General features: G+C 48.9%; 1 protein-coding gene across 1 annotated transcript in view; it reads left to right on the top strand.

Moving 5' to 3' along the window:
* Positions 1-25,098, top strand: part of omc2 (omcin 2) — a 34,011-nt gene that overhangs the window by 7,721 nt on the left and 1,192 nt on the right. Inside the window, exon 9 of the mRNA XM_087276999.1 lies at positions 1,880-25,098. Within this exon, the coding sequence (XP_087133125.1) occupies positions 1,880-25,098 (23,219 nt within the window). The remainder of the gene's footprint in view (positions 1-1,879) is intronic.

The following is a 25,098-nucleotide window of genomic DNA, read 5'->3' as shown; positions in this document are numbered from 1 at the left end:
ATGCTAAGATGACTTGATTTAGATGTTGTGTTATGTCCAAATGCCTCCTTATTCATTTAACTTCTTGTGTGTATTGTGTATTAGCTTGCTTGATTAGGGTTGTCGCAATGCAATCAGTTTTTATTTCACATGACTTTTTACGGATCAAAATTAAAGATTTAGCAAATTAATCTCTGACCACACCAAATAAGTATTTCTTAGCCACAATTTTTTTTAATGTGTCAAAACTATAGCTGTATAGGTGCACTTTTTAATTCAACAAAACTTTTCTTTAAAAAAACATAAAAAATAAATAAATAAATAAAAAGTATTGTCATGTAAAATATGCACAGTGATCGGTCCTGGCTAAAAGTCCCAGATCAGCAGTTAACTACACATAATAAACGGGGAGTAATCTCCCATTAAAGCAATGATATTGTTAAAAATATAATTAAAACATATTAACTAAGATAACTAAGCAAAAGAAAGCAGGTAAAACATACTTGTGTGATTGTGTGATAATGAAAGGATGATCACATGCACACGGTTAATATAGACCTGTTAATCTGTTCAAAGAATAATTTAAATGAAAGCAGAGACCGCTGCTGCTTACTAAAGAATATATTTATTTTTTATTTTTTTAATCTTGAGCTATCGAAAGCAGTAGGGCTGTGAGTGCACAATCATCGCTCTTTGTCCAGTACATTTCAAAGGAAACAGATCGCACCAGTTCCTCTAGGCACAGGATTCGCGCAAGTAAACAAGAGCACATGTGCTTTTTAACAGTCGCGTGCATCACATCACCTGTGTGTGCGAGGGATCATCCTCTCGTTCGGTATTTACCTTCTTTTTTGCTGTTTTGCTCGCGCGAGCACAGTTATTTTTGTTAGTCGTGTTGCTTCTCGATTCTAAGATCCCATTTGCATGATATTGGGCCAAGCTTATAGTCGAAGCCTGCTTTTAGGAAAAGACAACTTAAAAATGGTTTCCAACCAGCCAAAGTGGCTAGTGGAGCTGTCTGTCTAACCCGCCAGAGCTGAAAAATACTTGCAGTTGGCGGGTGTTAATGTAAAGCCCTGAATACATTTTATATATATATATATATATATATATATATATATATATATATATATATATATGTATATATATATATATATATATATATATATATATATATATATATTTATATATATATATATATATATATATATATATATATATATATATATATATATATATATAAAATGTATTCAGGGCTTTACATTAACATCCGCCAGCTGCAAGTATTTTTCAGCATATATATATATATATATATATAGGCTCACCATCAACATATGTGAATGAAAAATAGAAAAGGCTTTCTTGCACTTGTTTTACTTTATTTTAAAAATATATTTTTAGATTAAACAAATGCTCTTTTTCACAGTAATAACACATGAATAAAGGTTTAATGAGTAAAGCAATTATTCAGTAGGTTGTGTAATGCACTAAGAATATGAACTAGCATTAAGCAAAAGATGAAGAAAGTATAACACAATTTTTCTTATCTAATTCCTAAGTGACTCTTAAGTAGTGATGGAAAGAGCACTGAAAAAATACTCTAGTAAAAGTACAATACTTGCCAAAAAAGTATAGCACATAGAAAAAAAGCATCTGCTCTATACAACTACTACACACATCTGTGTTTTGACGTTGGTCTGTCTATTTCTAAACATCACTGGTCTTGAGACAGGTTAATGCACTTAAAGCCCTTTACAAAATAAAGTGTCAAGTAATAAATGCTTATTCATTCCTAAAAAGTTCCTCATCTATGTTAAATTGCATCTCTATATGTGGCAACATGAGTATAAACTGACCTTAAATACACATTTTATTGACAAGCATATTATTTTCACTCCAGAAAGCAGCACAACTCCAGGAAGCACAAGAACTTCAGACAGTACCACAATAGCTGAAACCCCAGTGGCTACAACACCTGCGACTACAGAAGCAGAAAGCATGACAAGAGAGGAAAGCACAACTACAAATAGTATGACAATAAGCACAACAACTCCTGAAAGCACCACAACTGAGACCACAACAACCGAAAGCACCACAACTGGCACCACAACTCCAGAAAGTACCACAACTGAGACCACAACAACCGAAAGCACCACAACTGGCACCACAACTCCAGAAAGCACCACAACTGAGACCACAACAACAGAAAGTACCACAACTGAGACCACAACAACCGAAAGCACCACAACTGGCACCACAACTCCAGAAAGTACCACAACTGAGACCACAACAACCGAAAGCACCACAACTGGCACCACAAATCCAGAAAGTACCACAACTGAGACCACAACAACCGAAAGCAGCACAACTGGCACCAAAACAACCGAAAGCACCACAACTGGCACCACAACAACAGACAGCACCACAACTGGCACCACAACTCCAGAAAGTACCACAACTGAGACCACAACAACCGAAAGCACCACAACTGGCACCACAACTCCAGAAAGTACAACAACTGGCACCACAACAACCGAAAGCACCACAACTGAGACCACAACAACAGGAAGTACCACAACTGGCACCACAACAACCGAAAGCACCACAACTGGCACCACAACTCCAGAAAGTACCACAACTGAGACCACAACAACTGAAAGCACCACAACAACTGAAAGCACCACAACTGGCACCACAACTCCAGAAAGTACCACAACTGGCACCACAACTACAGAAAGCATCACAACTGAGACCACAACAACAGAAATCACCACAACAGGCACCACAACTCCAGAAAGCACCACAACTGAGACCACAACAACCGAAAGCACCACAACTGGCACCACAACTCCAGGAAGTACCACAACTGAGACCACAACAACCGAAAGCACCACAACAACCGAAAGCACCACAACTGGCACTACAACTCCAGAAAGTACCACAACTGAGACCACAACAACCGAAAGCACCACAACTGGCACCACAACTCCAGAAAGTACCACAACAGAGACCACAACAACCGAAAGCACCACAACTGGCACCACAACAACCGAAACCACCACAACTGGCACCACAACAACCGAAAGCACCACAACTGGCACCACAACTCCAGAAAGCACCACAAATGAGACCACAACAACCGAAAGCACCACAACTGAGACCACAACTCCAGAAAGCACCACAACTGAGACCACAACAACCGAAAGCACCACAACTGGCACCACAACTCCAGAAAGCACCACAACTGAAACCACAACAACAGAAAGCACCACAACTGGCACCACAACTCCAGAAAGTACCACAACTGAGACCACAACAACCGAAAGCACCACAACTGACACCACAACTCCAGAAAGCACCACAACTGGCACCACAACAACCGAAAGCACCACAACTGGCACCACAACTCCAGAAAGCACCACAACTGACACCACAACAACCGAAAGCACCACAACTGACACCACAACTCCAGAAAGCACCACAACTGAGACCACAACAACAGAAAGCACCACAACTGGCACCACAACTCCAGAAAGCACCACAACAGGCACCACAACAACCGAAAGCACCACAACTGGCACCACAACTCCAGAAAGCACCACAACTGAAACCACAACAACAGAAAGCACCACAACTGAGACCACAACAACAGAAAGCACCACAACTGGCACCACAACTCCAGAAAGTACCACAACTGAGAACACAACAATTGAAAGCACCACAACTGGCACCACAACTCCAGAAAGTACCACAACTGAGACCACAACAACAGGAAGTACCACAACTGAGACCACAACAACCGAAAGCACCACAGCTGGCACCACAACTCCAGAAAGTACCACAGGTGAAACCACAACAACCGAAAGCACCACAACTGGCACCACAACTCCAGAAAGTACCACAACTGAGACCAAAAAAACCGAAAGCACCACAACTGGCACCACAACTCCAGAAAGCACCACAACTGGCACCACAACTCCAGAAAGTATCACAACTGAGACCACGACAACCGAAAGCACCACAACTGGCACCACAACAACCGAAAGCACCACAACTAGCACCACAACTCCAGAAAGTACCACAACTGAGACCACAACAACCGAAAGCACCACAACTGGCACCAAAACTCCAGAAAGCACCACAACTGAGACCACAATAACCGAGAGCACCACAACTGACACCACAACAACCGAAAGCACCACAACTGGCACCACAACTCCAGAAAGCACCACAACTGAGACCACAACTCCAGATAGCACCACAACTGGCACCACAACAACCGAAAGCACCACAACTGGCACCACAACTCCAGAAAGCACCACAACTGGCACCACAACAACCGAAAGCACCACAACAGACACCACAACAACCGAAAGCACCACAACTGGCACCACAACTCTAGAAAGTACCACAGCTGAGACCACAACAACAGAAAGCACCACAACTGAGACTACAACAACCGAAAGCACCACAACTGGCACCACAACTCCAGAAAGTACCACTACTGAGACCACAACAACTGAAAGCACCACAACTGGTACCACAACTCCAGAAAGTACCACAACTGAGACCACAACAACCGAAAGCACCACAACTGGCACCACAACTCCAGAAAGTACCACAACTGAGACCACAACAACCGAAAGCACCACAACTGGCACCCCAACTCCCGAAAGCACCACAACTGGGACCACAACAACTGAAAGCACCACAACTGGCACCACAACTCCAGAAAGTACCACAATTGAGACCACAACAACCGAAAGCACCACAACTGGCACCACAACTCCAGAAAGTACCACAACTGAGACCACAACAACCGAAAGCACCACAACAACCGAAAGCACCACAACTGGCACCACAACTCCAGAAAGCACCACAACTGAGACCACAACAACAGAAAGCACCACAATTGGCACCACAACTCCAGAAAGTACCACAACTGAGACCACAACAACAGAAAGCACCACAACTGGCACCACAACTCCAGAAAGTACCACAACTGACACCACAACAACCGAAAGCACCACAACTGGCACCACAACTCCAGAAAGCACCACAACTGAGACCACAACAACCGAAAGCACCACAACTGGCACCACAACTCCAGAAAGCACCACAACTGAGACCACAACAACCGAAAGCACCACAACTGGCACCACAACTCCAGAAAGCACCACAACAACCGAAAGCACCACAACTGGCACCAAAACTCCAGAAAGCACCACAACTGAGACCACAACAACTGAAAGCACCACAACTGGCACCACAACAACTGAAAGCACCACAACTGGCACCACAACAACCGAAAGCACCACAACTGGCACCACAACAACCGAAAGCACATCAACTGGTACCACAACTCCAGAAAGTACCACAACTGAGACCACAACAACCGAAAGCACCACAACTAGCACCACAACTCCAGAAAGCACCACAACTGGGACCACAACAACCGAAAGCACCACAACTGGCACCACAACTCCAGAAAGCACCACAACTGAGACCACAACAACCGAAAGCACCACAAATGGCACCACAACTCCAGAAAGCACCACAACTGGCACCACAACAACCGAAAGCACCACGACTGGCACCACAACTCCAGAAAGAACCACAACTGAGACCACAACAACCGAAAGCACCACAACTGGCACCACAACAACCGAAAGCACCACAACTGGCACCTCAACTCCAGAAAGTACCACAACTGAGACCACAACAACCGAAAGCACTACAACTGTTACCACAACAACCGAAAGCACCACAACTGGCACCACAACTCCAGAAAGTACCACAACTGAGACCACAACAACCAAAAGCACCACAACTGGCACCACAACTCCAGAAAGTACTACAACTGGCACCACAACAACCGAAAGCGCCACAACTGGCACTACAACTCCAGAAAGCACCACAACTGAGACCACAACAACCGAAAGCACCACAACTGGCACCACAACAACCGAAAGCACCACAACTGGAACCACAACTCCAGAAAGTACCACAACTGAGACCACAACAACCGAAAGCACCACAACTGGCACCACAACTCCAGAAAGCACCACAACTGAGACCACAACAACCGAAAGCACCACAACTGGCACCACAACTCCAGAAAGTACCACAACTGAGACCACAATAACCGAAAGCACCACAACTGGCACCACAACTCCAGAAAGTACCATAACTGAGACCACAACAACCGAAAGCACCACAACTGGCACCACAACAACCGAAAGCACCACAACAACCGAAAGCACCACAACTGGCACCACAACTCCAGAAAGCACCACAACTGAGACCACAACAACAGAAAGCACCACAATTGGCACCACAACTCCAGAAAGTACCACAACTGAAACCACAACAACCGAAAGCACCACAACTGGCACCACAACTCTAGAAAGTACAACTGAGACCACAACAACCGAAAGCACCACAACTGGCACCACAACAACCGAAAGCACCACAACTGGCACCACAACTCCAGAAAGTACCACAACTGAGACCACAACAACCGAAAGCACCACAACTGGCACCACTACTCCAGAAAGCACCACAACTGAGACCACAACAACCGAAAGCACCACAACTGGCACCACAACTCCAGAAAGCACCACAACTGAGACCACAACAACCGAAAGCACCACAACTGGCACCACAACTTCAGAAAGCACCACAACTGAGACCACAACAACCGAAAGCACCACAACTCCAGAAAGTACCACAACTGAGACCACAACAACCGAAAGCACCACAACTGGCACCACAACAACCGAAAGCACCACAACTGGCACCACAACTCCAGAAAGCACCGCAACTGAGACCACAACAACAGAAAGCACCACAACTGGCACCACAACTCCAGAAAGTACCACAACTGAGACCACAACAACCGAAAGCACCACAACTGGCACCACAACAACCGAAAGCACCACAACTGGCACCACAACTCCAGAAAGCACCACAACTGAGACCACAACAACAGAAAGCACCACAACTGGCACCACAACTCCAGAAAGCACCACAACTGAGACCACAACAACTGAAAGCACCACAACTGGCACCACAACAACTGAAAGCACCACAACTGGCACCACAACTCCAGAAAGTACCACAACTGAGACCACAACAACCGAAAGCACCACAACTGGCACCACAACAACCGAAAGCACCACAACTGGCACCACAACTCCAGAAAGTACCACAACTGAGACCACAACAACCGAAAGCACCACAACTGGCACCACAACTCCAGAAAGCACCACAACTGAGACCACAACAACCGAAAGCACCACAACTGGCAACACAACTCCAGAAAGCACCACAACTGGCAGCACAACGACCGAAAGCTCCACAACTGGCACCACAACTCCAGAAAGCACCACAACTGAGACCACAACAACAGAAAGCACCACAACTGGCACCACAACTCCAGAAAGCACCACAACTGAGACCACAACAACTGAAAGCACCACAACTGGCACCACAACAACCGAAAGCACCACAACTGGCACCACAACTACAGAAAGTACCACAACTGAGACCACAACAACCGAAAGCACCACAACTGGCACCACAACAACCGAAAGCACCACAACTGGCACCACAACTCCAGAAAGTACCACAACTGAGACCACAACAACCAAAAGCACCACAACTGGCACCACAACTCCAGAAAGTACTACAACTGGCACCACAACAACCGAAAGCGCCACAACTGGCACTACAACTCCAGAAAGCACCACAACTGAGACCACAACAACCGAAAGCACCACAACTGGCACCACAACAACCGAAAGCACCACAACTGGAACCACAACTCCAGAAAGTACCACAACTGAGACCACAACAACCGAAAGCACCACAACTGGCACCACAACTCCAGAAAGCACCACAACTGAGACCACAACAACCGAAAGCACCACAACTGGCACCACAACTCCAGAAAGTACCACAACTGAGACCACAATAACCGAAAGCACCACAACTGGCACCACAACTCCAGAAAGTACCACAACTGAGACCACAACAACCGAAAGCACCACAACTGGCACCACAACAACCGAAAGCACCACAAGAACCGAAAGCACCACAACTGGCACCACAACTCCAGAAAGCACCACAACTGAGACCACAACAACAGAAAGCACCACAATTGGCACCACAACTCCAGAAAGTACCACAACTGAAACCACAACAACCGAAAGCACCACAACTGGCACCACAACTCTAGAAAGTACAACTGAGACCACAACAACCGAAAGCACCACAACTGGCACCACAACAACCGAAAGCACCACAACTGGCACCACAACTCCAGAAAGTACCACAACTGAGACCACAACAACCGAAAGCACCACAACTGGCACCACTACTCCAGAAAGCACCACAACTGAGACCACAACAACCGAAAGCACCACAACTGGCACCACAACTCCAGAAAGCACCACAACTGATACCACAACAACCGAAAGCACCACAACTGGCACCACAACTTCAGAAAGCACCACAACTGAGACCACAACAACCGAAAGCACCACAACTGGCACCACAACTCCAGAAAGCACCACAACTGGCACCACAACAACCGAAAGCACCACAACTGGCACCACAACTCCAGAAAGCACCACAACTGAGACCACAACAACAGAAAGCACCACAACTGGCACCACAACTCCAGAAAGCACCACAACTGAGACCACAACAACTGAAAGCACCACAACTGGCACCACAACAACTGAAAGCACCACAACTGGCACCACAACTCCAGAAAGTACCACAACTGAGACCACAACAACCGAAAGCACCACAACTGGCACCACAACAACCGAAAGCACCACAACTGGCACCACAACTCCAGAAAGTACCATAACTGAGACCACAACAACAGAAAGCACCACAACTGGCACCACAACTCCAGAAAGTACCACAACTGAGACCACAACAACCGAAAGCACCACAACTGGCACCACAACTCCAGAAAGCACCACAACTGAGACCACAACAACCGAAAGCACCACAACTGGCAACACAACTCCAGAAAGCACCACAACTGGCACCACAACGACCGAAAGCACCACAACTGGCACCACAACTCCAGAAAGCACCACAACTGAGACCACAACAACAGAAAGCACCACAACTGGCACCACAACTCCAGAAAGCACCACAACTGAGACCACAACAACTGAAAGCACCACAACTGGCACCACAACAACTGAAAGCACCACAACTGGCACCAAAACTACAGAAAGTACCACAACTGAGACCACAACAACCGAAAGCACCACAACTGGCACCACAACAACCGAAAGCACCACAACTGGCACCACAACTCCAGAAAGTACCACAACTGAGAACACAACAACCGAAAGCACCACAACTGGCACCACAACTCCAGAAAGTACCACAACTGAGACCACAACAACCGAAAGCACCACAACTGGCACCACAACTCCAGAAAGTACCACAACTGAGACCACAACAACCGAAAGCACCACAACTGGCACCACAACAACCGAAAGCACCACAACAACCGAAAGCACCACAACTGGCACCACAACTCCAGAAAGCACCACAACTGAGACCACAACAACAGAAAGCACCACAATTGGCACCACAACTCCAGAAAGTACCACAACTGAAACCACAACAACCGAAAGCACCACAACTGGCACCACAAATCCAGAAAGCACCACAACTGAGACCACAACAACCGAAAGCACCACAACTGGCACCACAACAACCGAAAGCACCACAACTGGCACCACAACTCCAGAAAGTACCACAACTGAGACCACAACAACCGAAAGCACCACAACTGCCACCACAACTCCAGAAAGCACCACAACTGAGACCACAACAACCGAAAGCACCACAACTGGCACCACAACTCCAGAAAGCACCACAACTGGCACCACAACAACCGAAAGCACCACAACTGGCACCACAACTCCAGAAAGCACCACAACTGAGACCACAACAACAGAAAGCCCCACAACTGGCACCACAACTCCAGAAAGCACCACAACTGAGATTACAACAACTGAAAGCACCACAACTGGCACCACAACAACTGAAAGCACCACAACTGGCACCACAACTCCAGAAAGCACCACAACTGAGACCACAACAACTGAAAGCACCACAACTGGCACCAGAACAACTGAAAGCACCACAACTGGCACCACAACTACAGAAAGTACCACAACTGAGACCACAACAACCGAAAGCACCACAACTGGCACCACAACTCCAGAAAGTATCACAACTGAGACCACAACAACCGAAAGCACCACAACTGGCACCACAACTCCAGAAAGTACCACAACTGAGACCACAACAACCGAAAGCACCACAACTGGCACCACAACTCCAGAAAGTACCACAACTGAGACCACAACAACCGAAAGCACCACAACTGGCACCACAACAACCGAAAGCACCACAACTGGCACCACAACTCCAGAAAGCACCACAACTGAGACCACAACAACAGAAAGCACCACAATTGGCACCACAACTCCAGAAAGCACCACAACTGAGACCACAACAACCGAAAGCACCACAACTGGCACCACAACTCCAGAAAGCACCACAACTGAGACCACAACAACCGAAAGCACCACAACTGGCACCACAACTCCAGAAAGTACCACAACTGGCACCACAACAACCGAAAGCACCACAACTGGCACCACAACTCCAGAAAGCACCACAACTGAGACCACAACAACAGAAAGCCCCACAACTGGCACCACAACTCCAGAAAGCACCACAACTGAGACCACAACAACTGAAAGCACCACAACTGGCACCACAACAACTGAAAGCACCACAACTGGCACCACAACTCCAGAAAGTACCACAACTGAGACCACAACAACCGAAAGCACCACAACTGGCACCACAACAACCGAAAGCACCACAACTGGCACCACAACTCCAGAAAGTACCACAACTGAGACCACAACAACCGAAAGCACCACAACTGGCACCACAACTCCAGAAAGCACCACAACTGAGACCACAACAACCGGAAGCACCACAACTGGCAACACAACTCCAGAAAGCACCACAACTGGCACCACAACGACCGAAAGCACCACAACTGGCACCACAACTCCAGAAAGCACCACAACTGAGACCACAACAACTGAAAGCACCACAACTGGCACCACAACAACTGAAAGCACCACAACTGGCACCACAACTACAGAAAGTACCACAACTGAGACCACAACAACCGAAAGCACCACAACTGGCACCACAACAACCGAAAGCACCACAACTGGCACCACAACTCCAGAAAGTACCACAACTGAGACCACAACAACCGAAAGCACCACAACTGGCACCACAACTCCAGAAAGTACCACAACTGAGACCACAACAACCGAAAGCACCACAACTGGCACCACAACTCCAGAAAGTACCACAACTGAGACCACAACAACCGAAAGCACCACAACTAGCACCACAACAACCGAAAGCACCACAACAACCGGAAGCACCACAACTGGCACCACAACTCCAGAAAGCACCACAACTGAGACCACAACAACAGAAAGCACCACAATTGGCACCAAAACTCCAGAAAGTACCACAACAGAAACCACAACAACCGAAAGCACCACAACAGGCACCACAACTCTAGAAAGTACCACAACTGAGACCACAACAACCGAAAGCACCACAACTGGCACCACAACTCCAGAAAGTACCACAACTGAGACCACAACAACCGAAAGCACCACAACTGGCACCACAACTCCAGAAAGCACCACAACTGAGACCACAACAACCGAAAGCACCACAACTGGCACCACAACTCCAGAAAGCACCACAACTGAGACCACAACAACCGAAAGCACCACAACTGGCACCACAACTCCAGAAAGCACCACAACTGGCACCACAACAACCGAAAGCACCACAACTGGCACCACAACTCCAGAAAGCACCACAACTGAGACCACAACAACAGAAAGCCCCACAACTGGCACCACAACTCCAGAAAGCACCACAACTGAGACCACAACAACTAAAAGCACCACAACTGGCACCACAACTCCAGAAAGCACCACAACTGAGACCACAACAACTGAAAGCACCACAACTGGCACCAGAACAACTGAAAGCACCACAACTGGCACCACAACTACAGAAAGTACCACAACTGAGACCACAACAACCGAAAGCACCACAACTGGCACCACAACTCCAGAAAGTACCACAACTGAGACCACAACAACCGAAAGCACCACAACTGGCACCACAACTCCAGAAAGTACCACAACTGAGACCACAACAACCGAAAGCACCACAACTGGCACCACAACAACCGAAAGCACCACAACAACCGAAAGCACCACAACTGGCACCACAACTCCAGAAAGCACCACAACTGAGACCACAACAACAGAAAGCACCACAATTGGCACCACAACTCCAGAAAGTACCACAACTGAAACCACAACAACCGAAAGCACCACAACTGGCACCACAACTCTAGAAAGTACAACTGAGACCACAACAACCGAAAGCACCACAACTGGCACCACAACAACCGAAAGCACCACAACTGGCACCACAACTCCAGAAAGCACCACAACTGAGACCACAACAACCGAAAGCACCACAACTGGCACCACAACTCCAGAAAGCACCACAACTGGCACCACAACAACCGAAAGCACCACAACTGGCACCACAACTCCAGAAAGCACCACAACTGAGACCACAACAACAGAAAGCCCCACAACTGGCACCACAACTCCAGAAAGCACCACAACTGAGACCACAACAACTGAAAGCACCACAACTGGCACCACAACAACTGAAAGCACCACAACTGGCACCACAACTCCAGAAAGTACCACAACTGAGACCACAACAACCGAAAGCACCACAACTGGCACCACAACAACCGAAAGCACCACAACTGGCACCACAACTCCAGAAAGTACCACATCTGAGACCACAACAACCGAAAGCACCACAACTGGCACCACAACTCCAGAAAGCACCACAACTGAGACCACAACAACCGAAAGCACCACAACTGGCACCACAACTCCAGAAAGCACCACAACTGGCGCCACAACAACCGAAAGCACCACAACTGGCACCACAACTCCAGAAAGCACCACAACTGAGACCACAACAACTGAAAGCACCACAACTGGCACCACAACCACTGAAAGCACCACAACTGGCACCACAACTACAGAAAGTACCACAACTGAGACCACAACAACCGAAAGCACCACAACTGGCACCACAACTCCAGAAAGTACCACAACTGAGACCACAACAACCGAAAGCACCACAACTGGCACCACAACTCCAGAAAGTACCACAACTGAGACCACAACAACCGAAAGCACCACAACTGGCACCACAACAACCGAAAGCACCACAACAACCGAAAGCACCACAACTGGCACCACAACTCCAGAAAGCACCACAACTGAGACCACAACAACAGAAAGCACCACAATTGGCACCACAACTCCAGAAAGTACCACAACTGAAACCACAACAACCGAAAGCACCACAACTGGCACCACAACTCTAGAAAGTACAACTGAGACCACAACAACCGAAAGCACCACAACTGGCACCACAACAACCGAAAGCACCACAACTGGCACCACAACTCCAGAAAGCACCACAACTGAGACCACAACAACCGAAAGCACCACAACTGGCACCACAACTCCAGAAAGCACCACAACTGGCACCACAACAACCGAAAGCACCACAACTGGCACCACAACTCCAGAAAGCACCACAACTGAGACCACAACAACAGAAAGCCCCACAACTGGCACCACAACTCCAGAAAGCACCACAACTGAGACCACAACAACTGAAAGCACCACAACTGGCACCACAACAACTGAAAGCACCACAACTGGCACCACAACTCCAGAAAGTACCACAACTGAGACCACAACAACCGAAAGCACCACAACTGGCACCACAACAACCGAAAGCACCACAACTGGCACCACAACTCCAGAAAGTACCACATCTGAGACCACAACAACCGAAAGCACCACAACTGGCACCACAACTCCAGAAAGCACCACAACTGAGACCACAACAACCGAAAGCACCACAACTGGCACCACAACTCCAGAAAGCACCACAACTGGCGCCACAACAACCGAAAGCACCACAACTGGCACCACAACTCCAGAAAGCACCACAACTGAGACCACAACAACAGAAAGCACCACAACTGGCACCACAACTCCAGAAAGCACCACAACTGAGACCACAACAACTGAAAGCACCACAACTGGCACCACAACCACTGAAAGCACCACAACTGGCACCACAACTACAGAAAGTACCACAACTGAGACCACAACAACCGAAAGCACCACAACTGGCACCACAACTCCAGAAAGTACCACAACTGAGACCACAACAACCGAAAGCACCACAACTGGCACCACAACTCCAGAAAGCACCACAACTGGCACCACAACAACTGAAAGCACCACAACTGGCACCACAACTCCAGAAAGTACCACAACTGAGACCACAACAACCGAAAGCACCACAACTCCAGAAAGCACCACAACTGAGACCACAACAACCGAAAGCACCACATCTGGCACCACAACTCCAGAAAGCACCACAACTGGCACCACAACAACCGAAAGCACCACAACTGGCACCACAACTCCAGAAAGCACCACAACTGAGACCACAACAACAGACAGCCCCACAACTGGCACCACAACTCCAGAAAGCACCACAACTGAGACCACAACAACTGAAAGCACCACAACTGGCACCACAACAACTGAAAGCACCACAACTGGCACCACAACTCCAGAAAGTACCACAACTGAGACCACAACAACCGAAAGCACCACAACTGGCACCACAACTCCAGAAAGTACCACAACTGAGACCACAACAACCGAAAGCACCACAACTGGCACCACAACTCCAGAAAGCACCACAACTGAGACCACAACAACCGAAAGCACCACAACTGGCACCACAACTCCAGAAAGCACCACAACTAGCACCACAACAACCGAAAGCACCACAACTGGCACCACAACTCCAGAAAGCACCACAACTGAGACCACAACAACAGAAAGCCCCACAACTGGCACCACAACTCCAGAAAGCACCACAACTGAGACCACAACAACTGAAAGCACCACAACTGGCACCACAACAACTGAAAGCACCACAACTGGCACCACAACTCCAGAAAGTACCACAACTGAGACCACAACAACCGAAAGCACCACAACTGGCACTACAACAACCGAAAGCACCACAACTGGCACCACAACTCCAGAAAGTACCACAACTGAGACCACAACAACCGAAAGCACCACAACTGGCACCACAACTCCAGAAAGTACCACAACTGAGACCACAACAACCGAAAGCACCACAACTGGCACCACAACTCCAGAAAGCACCACAACTGAGACCACAACAACCGAAAGCACCACAACTGGCACCACAACTCCAGAAAGCACCACAACTGGCACCACAACAACCGAAAGCACCACAACTGGCACCACAACTCCAGAAAGCACCACAATTGAGACCACAACAACAGAAAGCACCACAACTGGCACCACAACTCCAGAAAGCACCACATCTGAGACCACAACAACTGAAAGCACCACAACTGGCACCACAACAACTGAAAGCACCACAACTGGCACCACAACTACAGAAAGTACCACAACTGAGACCACAACAACCGAAAGCACCACAACTGGCACCACAACAACCGAAAGCACCACAACTGGCACCACAACTCCAGAAAGCACCACAACTGGCACCACAACAACTGAAAGCACCACAACTGGCACCACAACTCCAGAAAGTACCACAACTGAGACCACAACAACCGAAAGCACCACAACTGGCACCACAACAACCGAAAGCACCACAACTGGCACCACAACTCCAGAAAGCACCACAACTGAGACCACAACAACAGAAAGCACCACAACTGGCACCACAACTCCAGAAAGTACCACAACTGAGACCACAACAACTGAAAGCACCACAACTGGCACCACAACAACCGAAAGCACCACAACTGGCACCACAACTCCAGAAAGCACCACAACTGAGACCACAACAACTGAAAGCACCACAACTGGCACCACAACAACTGAAAGCACCACAACTGGCACCACAACTCCAGAAAGTACCACAACTGAGACCACAACAACCGAAAGCACCACAACTGGCACTACAACAACCGAAAGCACCACAACTCCAGAAAGTACCACAACTGAGACCACAACAACCGAAAGCACCACAACTGGCACCACAACTCCAGAAAGTACCACAACTGAGACCACAACAACCGAAAGCACCACAACTGGCACCACAACTCCAGAAAGCACCACAACTGGCACCACAACAACCGAAAGCACCACAACTGGCACCACAACTCCAGAAAGCACCACAACTGAGACCACAACAACCGAAAGCACCACAACTGGCACCACAACAACCGAAAGCACCACAACTGGCACCACAACTCCAGAAAGTACCACAACTGAGACCACAACAACCGAAAGCACCACAACTGGCACCACAACTTCAGAAAGCACCACAACTGGCACCACAACAACTGAAAGCACCACAACTGGCACCACAACTCCAGAAAGTACCACAACTGAGACCACAACAACCGAAAGCACCACAACTGGCACCACAACAACTGAAAGCACCACAACTGGCACCACAACTCCAGAAAGTACCACAACTGAGACCACAACAACCGAAAGCACCACAACTGGCACCACAACAACCGAAAGCACCACAACTGGCACCACAACTCCAGAAAGCACCACAACTGAGACCACAACAACAGAAAGCACCACAACTGGCACCACAACTCCAGAAAGTACCACAACTGGCACCACAACAACTGAAAGCACCACAACTGGCACCACAACTCCAGAAAGTACCACAACTGAGACCACAACAACCGAAAGCACCACAACTGGCACCACAACAACCGAAAGCACCACAACTGGCGCCACAACTCCAGAAAGCACCACAACTGGCACCACAACAACCGAAAGCACCACAACTGGCACCACAACTCCAGAAAGCACCACAACTGAGACCACAACAACAGAAAGCACCACAACTGGCACTACAACAACCGAAAGCACCACAACTCCAGAAAGTACCACAACTGAGACCACAACAACCGAAAGCACCACAACTGGCACCACAACTCCAGAAAGTACCACAACTGAGACCACAACAACCGAAAGCACCACAACTGGCACCACAACTCCAGAAAGCACCACAACTGAGACCACAACAACCGAAAGCACCACAACTGGCACCACAACTCCAGAAAGCACCACAACTGGCACCACAACAACCGAAAGCACCACAACTGGCACCACAACTCCAGAAAGCACCACAACTGAGACCACAACAACCGAAAGCACCACAACTGGCACCACAACAACCGAAAGCACCACAACTGGCACCACAACTCCAGAAAGTACCACAACTGAGACCACAACAACCGAAAGCACCACAACTGGCACCACAACTCCAGAAAGCACCACAACTGGCACCACAACAACTGAAAGCACCACAACTGGCACCACAACTCCAGAAAGTACCACAACTGAGACCACAACAACCGAAAGCACCACAACTGGCACCACAACAACCGAAAGCACCACAACTGGCACCACAACTCCAGAAAGCACCACAACAGAGACCACAACAACAGAAAGCACCACAACTGGCACCACAACTCCAGAAAGTACCACAACTGGCACCACAACAACTGAAAGCACCACAACTGGCACCACAACTCCAGAAAGTACCACAACTGAGACCACAACAACCGAAAGCACCACAACTGGCACCACAACAACCGAAAGCACCACAACTGGCACCACAACTCCAGAAAGCACCACAACTGAGACCACAACAACAGAAAGCACCACAACTGGCACCACAACAACTGAAAGCACCACAACTGGCACCACAACTACAGAAAGTACCACAACTGAGACCACAACAACCGAAAGCACCACAACTGGCACCACAACAACCGAAAGCACCACAACTGGCACCACAACTCCAGAAAGTACCACAACTGAGACCACAACAACCGAAAGCACCACAACTGGCACCACAACTCCAGAAAGCACCACAACTGGCACCACAACAACTGAAAGCACCACAACTGGCACCACAACTCCAGAAAGTACCACAACTGAGACCACAACAACCGAAAGCACCACAACTGGCACCACAACAACCGAAAGCACCACAACTGGCACCACAACTCCAGAAAGCACCACAACTGAGACCACAACAACAGAAAGCACCACAACTGGCACCACAACTCCAGAAAGTACCACAACTGAAACCACAACAACCGAAAGCACCACAACTGGCACCACAACAACCGAAAGCACCACAACTGGCACCACAACTCCAGAAAGCACCACAACAACTGAAAGCACCACAACTGGCACCACAACAACTGAAAGCACCACAACTGGCACCACAACTCCAGAAAGTACCACAACTGAGACCACAACAACCGAAAGCACCACAACTGGCACCACAACTCCAGAAAGTACCACAACTGAGACCACAACAACCGAAAGCACCACAACTGGCACCACAACTCCAGAAAGCACCACAACTGAGACCACAACAACCGAAAGCACCACAACTGGCACCACAACTCCAGAAAGCACCACAACTGAGACCACAACAACCGAAAGCACCACAACTGGCACCACAACTCCAGAAAGCACCACAACTGGCACCACAACAACCGAAAGCACCACAACTGGCACCACAACTCCAGAAAGCACCACAACTGAGACCACAACAACAGAAAGCACCACAACTGGCACCACAACTCCAGAAAGCACCACAACTGAGACCACAACAACTGAAAGTACCACAACTGGCACAGCAACAACTGAAAGCACCACAACTGGCACCACAACTACAGAAAGTACCACAACTGAGACCACAACAACCGAAAGCACCACAACTGGCACCACAACAACCGAAAGCACCACAACTGGCACCACAACTCCAGAAAGTACCACAACTGAGACCACAACAACCGAAAGCACCACAACTGGCACCACAACTCCAGAAAGCACCACAACTGAGACCACAACAACCGAAAGCACCACAACTGGCACCACAACTCCAGAAAGCACCACAACTGGCACCACAACAACCGAAAGCACCACAACTGGCACCACAACTCCAGAAAGCACCACAACTGAGACCACAACAACAGAAAGCCCCACAACTGGCACCACAACTCCAGAAAGCACCACAACTGAGACCACAACAACTGAAAGCACCACAACTGGCACCACAACAACTGAAAGCACCACAACTGGCACCACAACTCCAGAAAGTACCACAACTGAGACCACAACAACCGAAAGCACCACAACTGGCACTACAACAACCGAAAGCACCACAACTGGCACCACAACTCCAGAAAGTACCACAACTGAGACCACAACAACCGAAAGCACCACAACTGGCACCACAACTCCAGAAAGTACCACAACTGAGACCACAACAACCGAAAGCACCACAACTGGCACCACAACTCCAGAAAGCACCACAACTGAGACCACAACAACCGAAAGCACCACAACTGGCACCACAACTCCAGAAAGCACCACAACTGGCACCACAACAACCGAAAGCACCACAACTGGCACCACAACTCCAGAAAGCACCACAATTGAGACCACAACAACAGAAAGCACCACAACTGGCACCACAACTCCAGAAAGCACCACATCTGAGACCACAACAACTGAAAGCACCACAACTGGCACCACAACAACTGAAAGCACCACAACTGGCACCACAAATACAGAAAGTACCACAACTGAGACCACAACAACCGAAAGCACCACAACTGGCACCACAACAACCGAAAGCACCACAACTGGCACCACAACTCCAGAAAGCACCACAACTGGCACCACAACAACTGAAAGCACCACAACTGGCACCACAACTCCAGAAAGTACCACAACTGAGACCACAACAACCGAAAGCACCACAACTGGCACCACAACAACCGAAAGCACCACAACTGGCACCACAACTCCAGAAAGCACCACAACTGAGACCACAACAACAGAAAGCACCACAACTGGCACCACAACTCCAGAAAGTACCACAACTGAGACCACAACAACTGAAAGCACCACAACTGGCACCACAACAACCGAAAGCACCACAACTGGCACCACAACTCCAGAAAGCACCACAACTGAGACCACAACAACTGAAAGCACCACAACTGGCACCACAACAACTGAAAGCACCACAACTGGCACCACAACTCCAGAAAGTACCACAACTGAGACCACAACAACCGAAAGCACCACAACTGGCACTACAACAACCGAAAGCACCACAACTCCAGAAAGTACCACAACTGAGACCACAACAACCGAAAGCACCACAACTGGCACCAAAACTCCAGAAAGTACCACAACTGAGACCACAACAACCGAAAGCACCACAACTGGCACCACAACTCCAGAAAGCACCACAACTGGCACCACAACAACCGAAAGCACCACAACTGGCACCACAACTCCAGAAAGCACCACAACTGAGACCACAACAACCGAAAGCACCACAACTGGCACCACAACAACCGAAAGCACCACAACTGGCACCACAACTCCAGAAAGTACCACAACTGAGACCACAACAACCGAAAGCACCACAACTGGCACCACAACTCCAGAAAGCACCACAACTGGCACCACAACAACTGAAAGCACCACAACTGGCACCACAACTCCAGAAAGTACCACAACTGAGACCACAACAACCGAAAGCACCACAACTGGCACCACAACTCCAGAAAGCACCACAACTGGCACCACAACAACTGAAAGCACCACAACTGGCACCACAACTCCAGAAAGTACCACAACTGAGACCACAACAACCGAAAGCACCACAACTGGCACCACAACAACCGAAAGCACCACAACTGGCACCACAACTCCAGAAAGCACCACAACTGAGACCACAACAACAGAAAGCACCACAACTGGCACCACAACTCCAGAAAGTACCACAACTGGCACCACAACAACTGAAAGCACCACAACTGGCACCACAACTCCAGAAAGTACCACAACTGAGACCACAACAACCGAAAGCACCACAACTGGCACCACAACAACCGAAAGCACCACAACTGGCACCACAACTCCAGAAAGCACCACAACTGAGACCACAATAACCGAAAGCACCACAACTGGCGCCACAACTCCAGAAAGCACCACAACTGGCACCACAACAACCGAAAGCACCACAACTGGCACCACAACTCCAGAAAGCACCACAACTGAGACCACAACAACAGAAAGCACCACAACTGGCACTACAACAACCGAAAGCACCACAACTCCAGAAAGTACCACAACTGAGACCACAACAACCGAAAGCACCACAACTGGCACCACAACTCCAGAAAGTACCACAACTGAAACCACAACAACCGAAAGCACCACAACTGGCACCACAACTCCAGAAAGCACCACAACTGAGACCACAACAACCGAAAGCACCACAACTGGCACCACAACTCCAGAAAGCACCACAACTGGCACCACAACAACCGAAAGCACCACAACTGGCACCAAAACTCCAGAAAGCACCACAACTGAGACCACAACAACCGAAAGCACCACAACTGGCACCACAACAACCGAAAGCACCACAACTGGCACCACAACTCCAGAAAGTACCACAACTGAGACCACAACAACCGAAAGCACCACAACTGGCACCACAACTCCAGAAAGCACCACAACTGGCACCACAACAACTGAAAGCACCACAACTGGCACCACAACTCCAGAAAGTACCACAACTGAGACCACAACAACCGAAAGCACCACAACTGGCACCACAACAACCGAAAGCACCACAACTGGCACCACAACTCCAGAAAGCACCACAACTGAGACCACAACAACAGAAAGCACCACAACTGGCACCACAACTCCAGAAAGTACCACAACTGGCACCACAACAACTGAAAGCACCACAACTGGCACCACAACTCCAGAAAGTACCACAACTGAGACCACAACAACCGAAAGCACCACAACTGGCACCACAACAACTGAAAGCACCACAACTGGCACCACAACTCCAGAAAGCACCACAACTGAGACCACAACAACAGAAAGCACCACAACTGGCACCACAACAACTGAAAGCACCACAACTGGCACCACAACTACAGAAAGTACCACAACTGAGACCACAACAACCGAAAGCACCACAACTGGCACCACAACAACCGAAAGCACCACAACTGGCACCACAACTCCAGAAAGTACCACAACTGAGACCACAACAACCGAAAGCACCACAACTGGCACCACAACTCCAGAAAGCACCACAACTGGCACCACAACAACTGAAAGCACCACAACTGGCACCACAACTCCAGAAAGTACCACAACTGAGACCACAACAACCGAAAGCACCACAACTGGCACCACAACAACCGAAAGCACCACAACTGGCACCACAACTCCAGAAAGCACCACAACTGAGACCACAACAACAGAAAGCACCACAACTGGCACCACAACTCCAGAAAGTACCACAACTGAAACCACAACAACCGAAAGCACCACAACTGGCACCACAACAACCGAAAGCACCACAACTGGCACCACAACTCCAGAAAGCACCACAACAACTGAAAGCACCACAACTGGCACCACAACAACTGAAAGCACCACAACTGGCACCACAACTCCAGAAAGTACCACAACTGAGACCACAACAACCGAAAGCACCACAACTGGCACCACAACTCCAGAAAGTACCACAACTGAGACCACAACAACCGAAAGCACCACAACTGGCACCACAACTCCAGAAAGCACCACAACTGAGACCACAACAACCGAAAGCACCACAACTGGCACCACAACTCCAGAAAGCACCACAACTGAGACCACAACAACCGAAAGCACCACAACTGGCACCACAACTCCAGAAAGCACCACAACTGGCACCACAACAACCGAAAGCACCACAACTGGCACCACAACTCCAGAAAGCACCACAACTGAGACCACAACAACAGAAAGCACCACAACTGGCACCACAACTCCAGAAAGCACCACAACTGAGACCACAACAACTGAAAGTACCACAACTGGCACAGCAACAACTGAAAGCACCACAACTGGCACAACAACTACAGAAAGTACCACAACTGAGACCACAACAACCGAAAGCACCACAACTGGCACCACAACAACCGAAAGCACCACAACTGGCACCACAACTCCAGAAAGTACCACAACTGAGACCACAACAACCGAAAGCACCACAACTGGCACCACAACTCCAGAAAGCACCACAACTGAGACCACAACAACCGAAAGCACCACAACTGGCACCACAACTCCAGAAAGCACCACAACTGGCACCACAACAACCGAAAGCACCACAACTGGCACCACAACTCCAGAAAGCACCACAACTGGCACCACAACTCCAGAAAGCACCACAACTGAGACCACAACAACTGAAAGCACCACAACTGGCACCACAACTCTAGAAAGTACAACTGAGACCACAACAACCGAAAGCACCACAACTGGCACCACAACAACCGAAAGCACCACAACTGGCACCACAACTCCAGAAAGTACCACAACTGAGACCACAACAACCGAAAGCACCACAACTGGCACCACAACTCCAGAAAGCACCACAACTGAGACCACAACAACCGAAAGCACCACAACTGGCACCACAACTCCAGAAAGCACCACAACTGGCACCACAACAACCGAAAGCACCACAACTGGCACCACAACTCCAGAAAGCACCACAACTGAGACCACAACAACTGAAAGCACCACAACTGGCACCACAACAACTGAAAGCACCACAACTGGCACCACAACTCCAGAAAGTACCACAACTGAGACCACAACAACCGAAAGCACCACAACTGGCACCACAACAACCGAAAGCACCACAACTGGCACCACAACTCCAGAAAGTACCACAACTGAGACCACAACAACCGAAAGCACCACAACTGGCACCACAACTCCAGAAAGTACCACAACAACCGAAAGCACCACAACTGGCACCACAACTCCAGAAAGCACCACAACTGAGACCACAACAACCGAAAGCACCACAACTGGCACCACAACTCCAGAAAGCACCACAACTGAGACCACAACAACTGAAAGCACCACAACTGGCACCACAACACCTGAAAGCACCACAACTGGCACCACAACTCCAGAAAGTACCACAACTGAGACCACAACAACCGAAAGCACCACAACTGGCACCACAACTCCAGAAAGCACCACAACTGAGACCACAACAACAGAAAGCACCACAACTGGCACCACAACTCTAGAAAGTACAACTGAGACCACAACAACCGAAAGCACCACAACTGGCACCACAACAACCGAAAGCACCACAACTGGCACCACAACTCCAGAAAGCACCACAACTGAGACCACAACAACCGAAAGCACCACAACTGGCACCACAACAACCGAAAGCACCACAACTGGCACCACAACTCCAGAAAGCACCACAACTGAGACCACAACAACAGAAAGCACCACAACTGGCACCACAACTCCAGAAAGCACCACAACTGAGACCACAACAACTGAAAGCACCACAACTGGCACCACAACAACTGAAAGCACCACAACTGGCACCACAACTCCAGAAAGTACCACAACTGAGACCACAACTCCAGAAAGTACCACAACTGAGACCACAACTCCAGAAAGTACCACAACTGAGACCACAACAACTGAAAGCACCACAACTGGCACCACAACTCCAGAAAGCACCACAACTGAGACCACAACAACTGAAAGCACCACAACTGGCACCACAACTCCAGAAAGCACCACAACTGGCACCACAACAACTGAGAGCACAACAGCTGGCACCGCAACTCTAGAAAGTACCACGACTAAGACCATAACAACCGAAACCACTACCAATAGCACCAGCGTTTAA

Source organism: Danio rerio, chromosome 12 (assembly GCF_052040795.2).
Source record: "Danio rerio strain M-AB ecotype USA chromosome 12, GRCz13ab, whole genome shotgun sequence".
NCBI classification, from domain to species: domain Eukaryota; kingdom Metazoa; phylum Chordata; class Actinopteri; order Cypriniformes; family Danionidae; genus Danio; species Danio rerio.
This window is presented reverse-complemented; position numbering and strand designations above follow the sequence as displayed.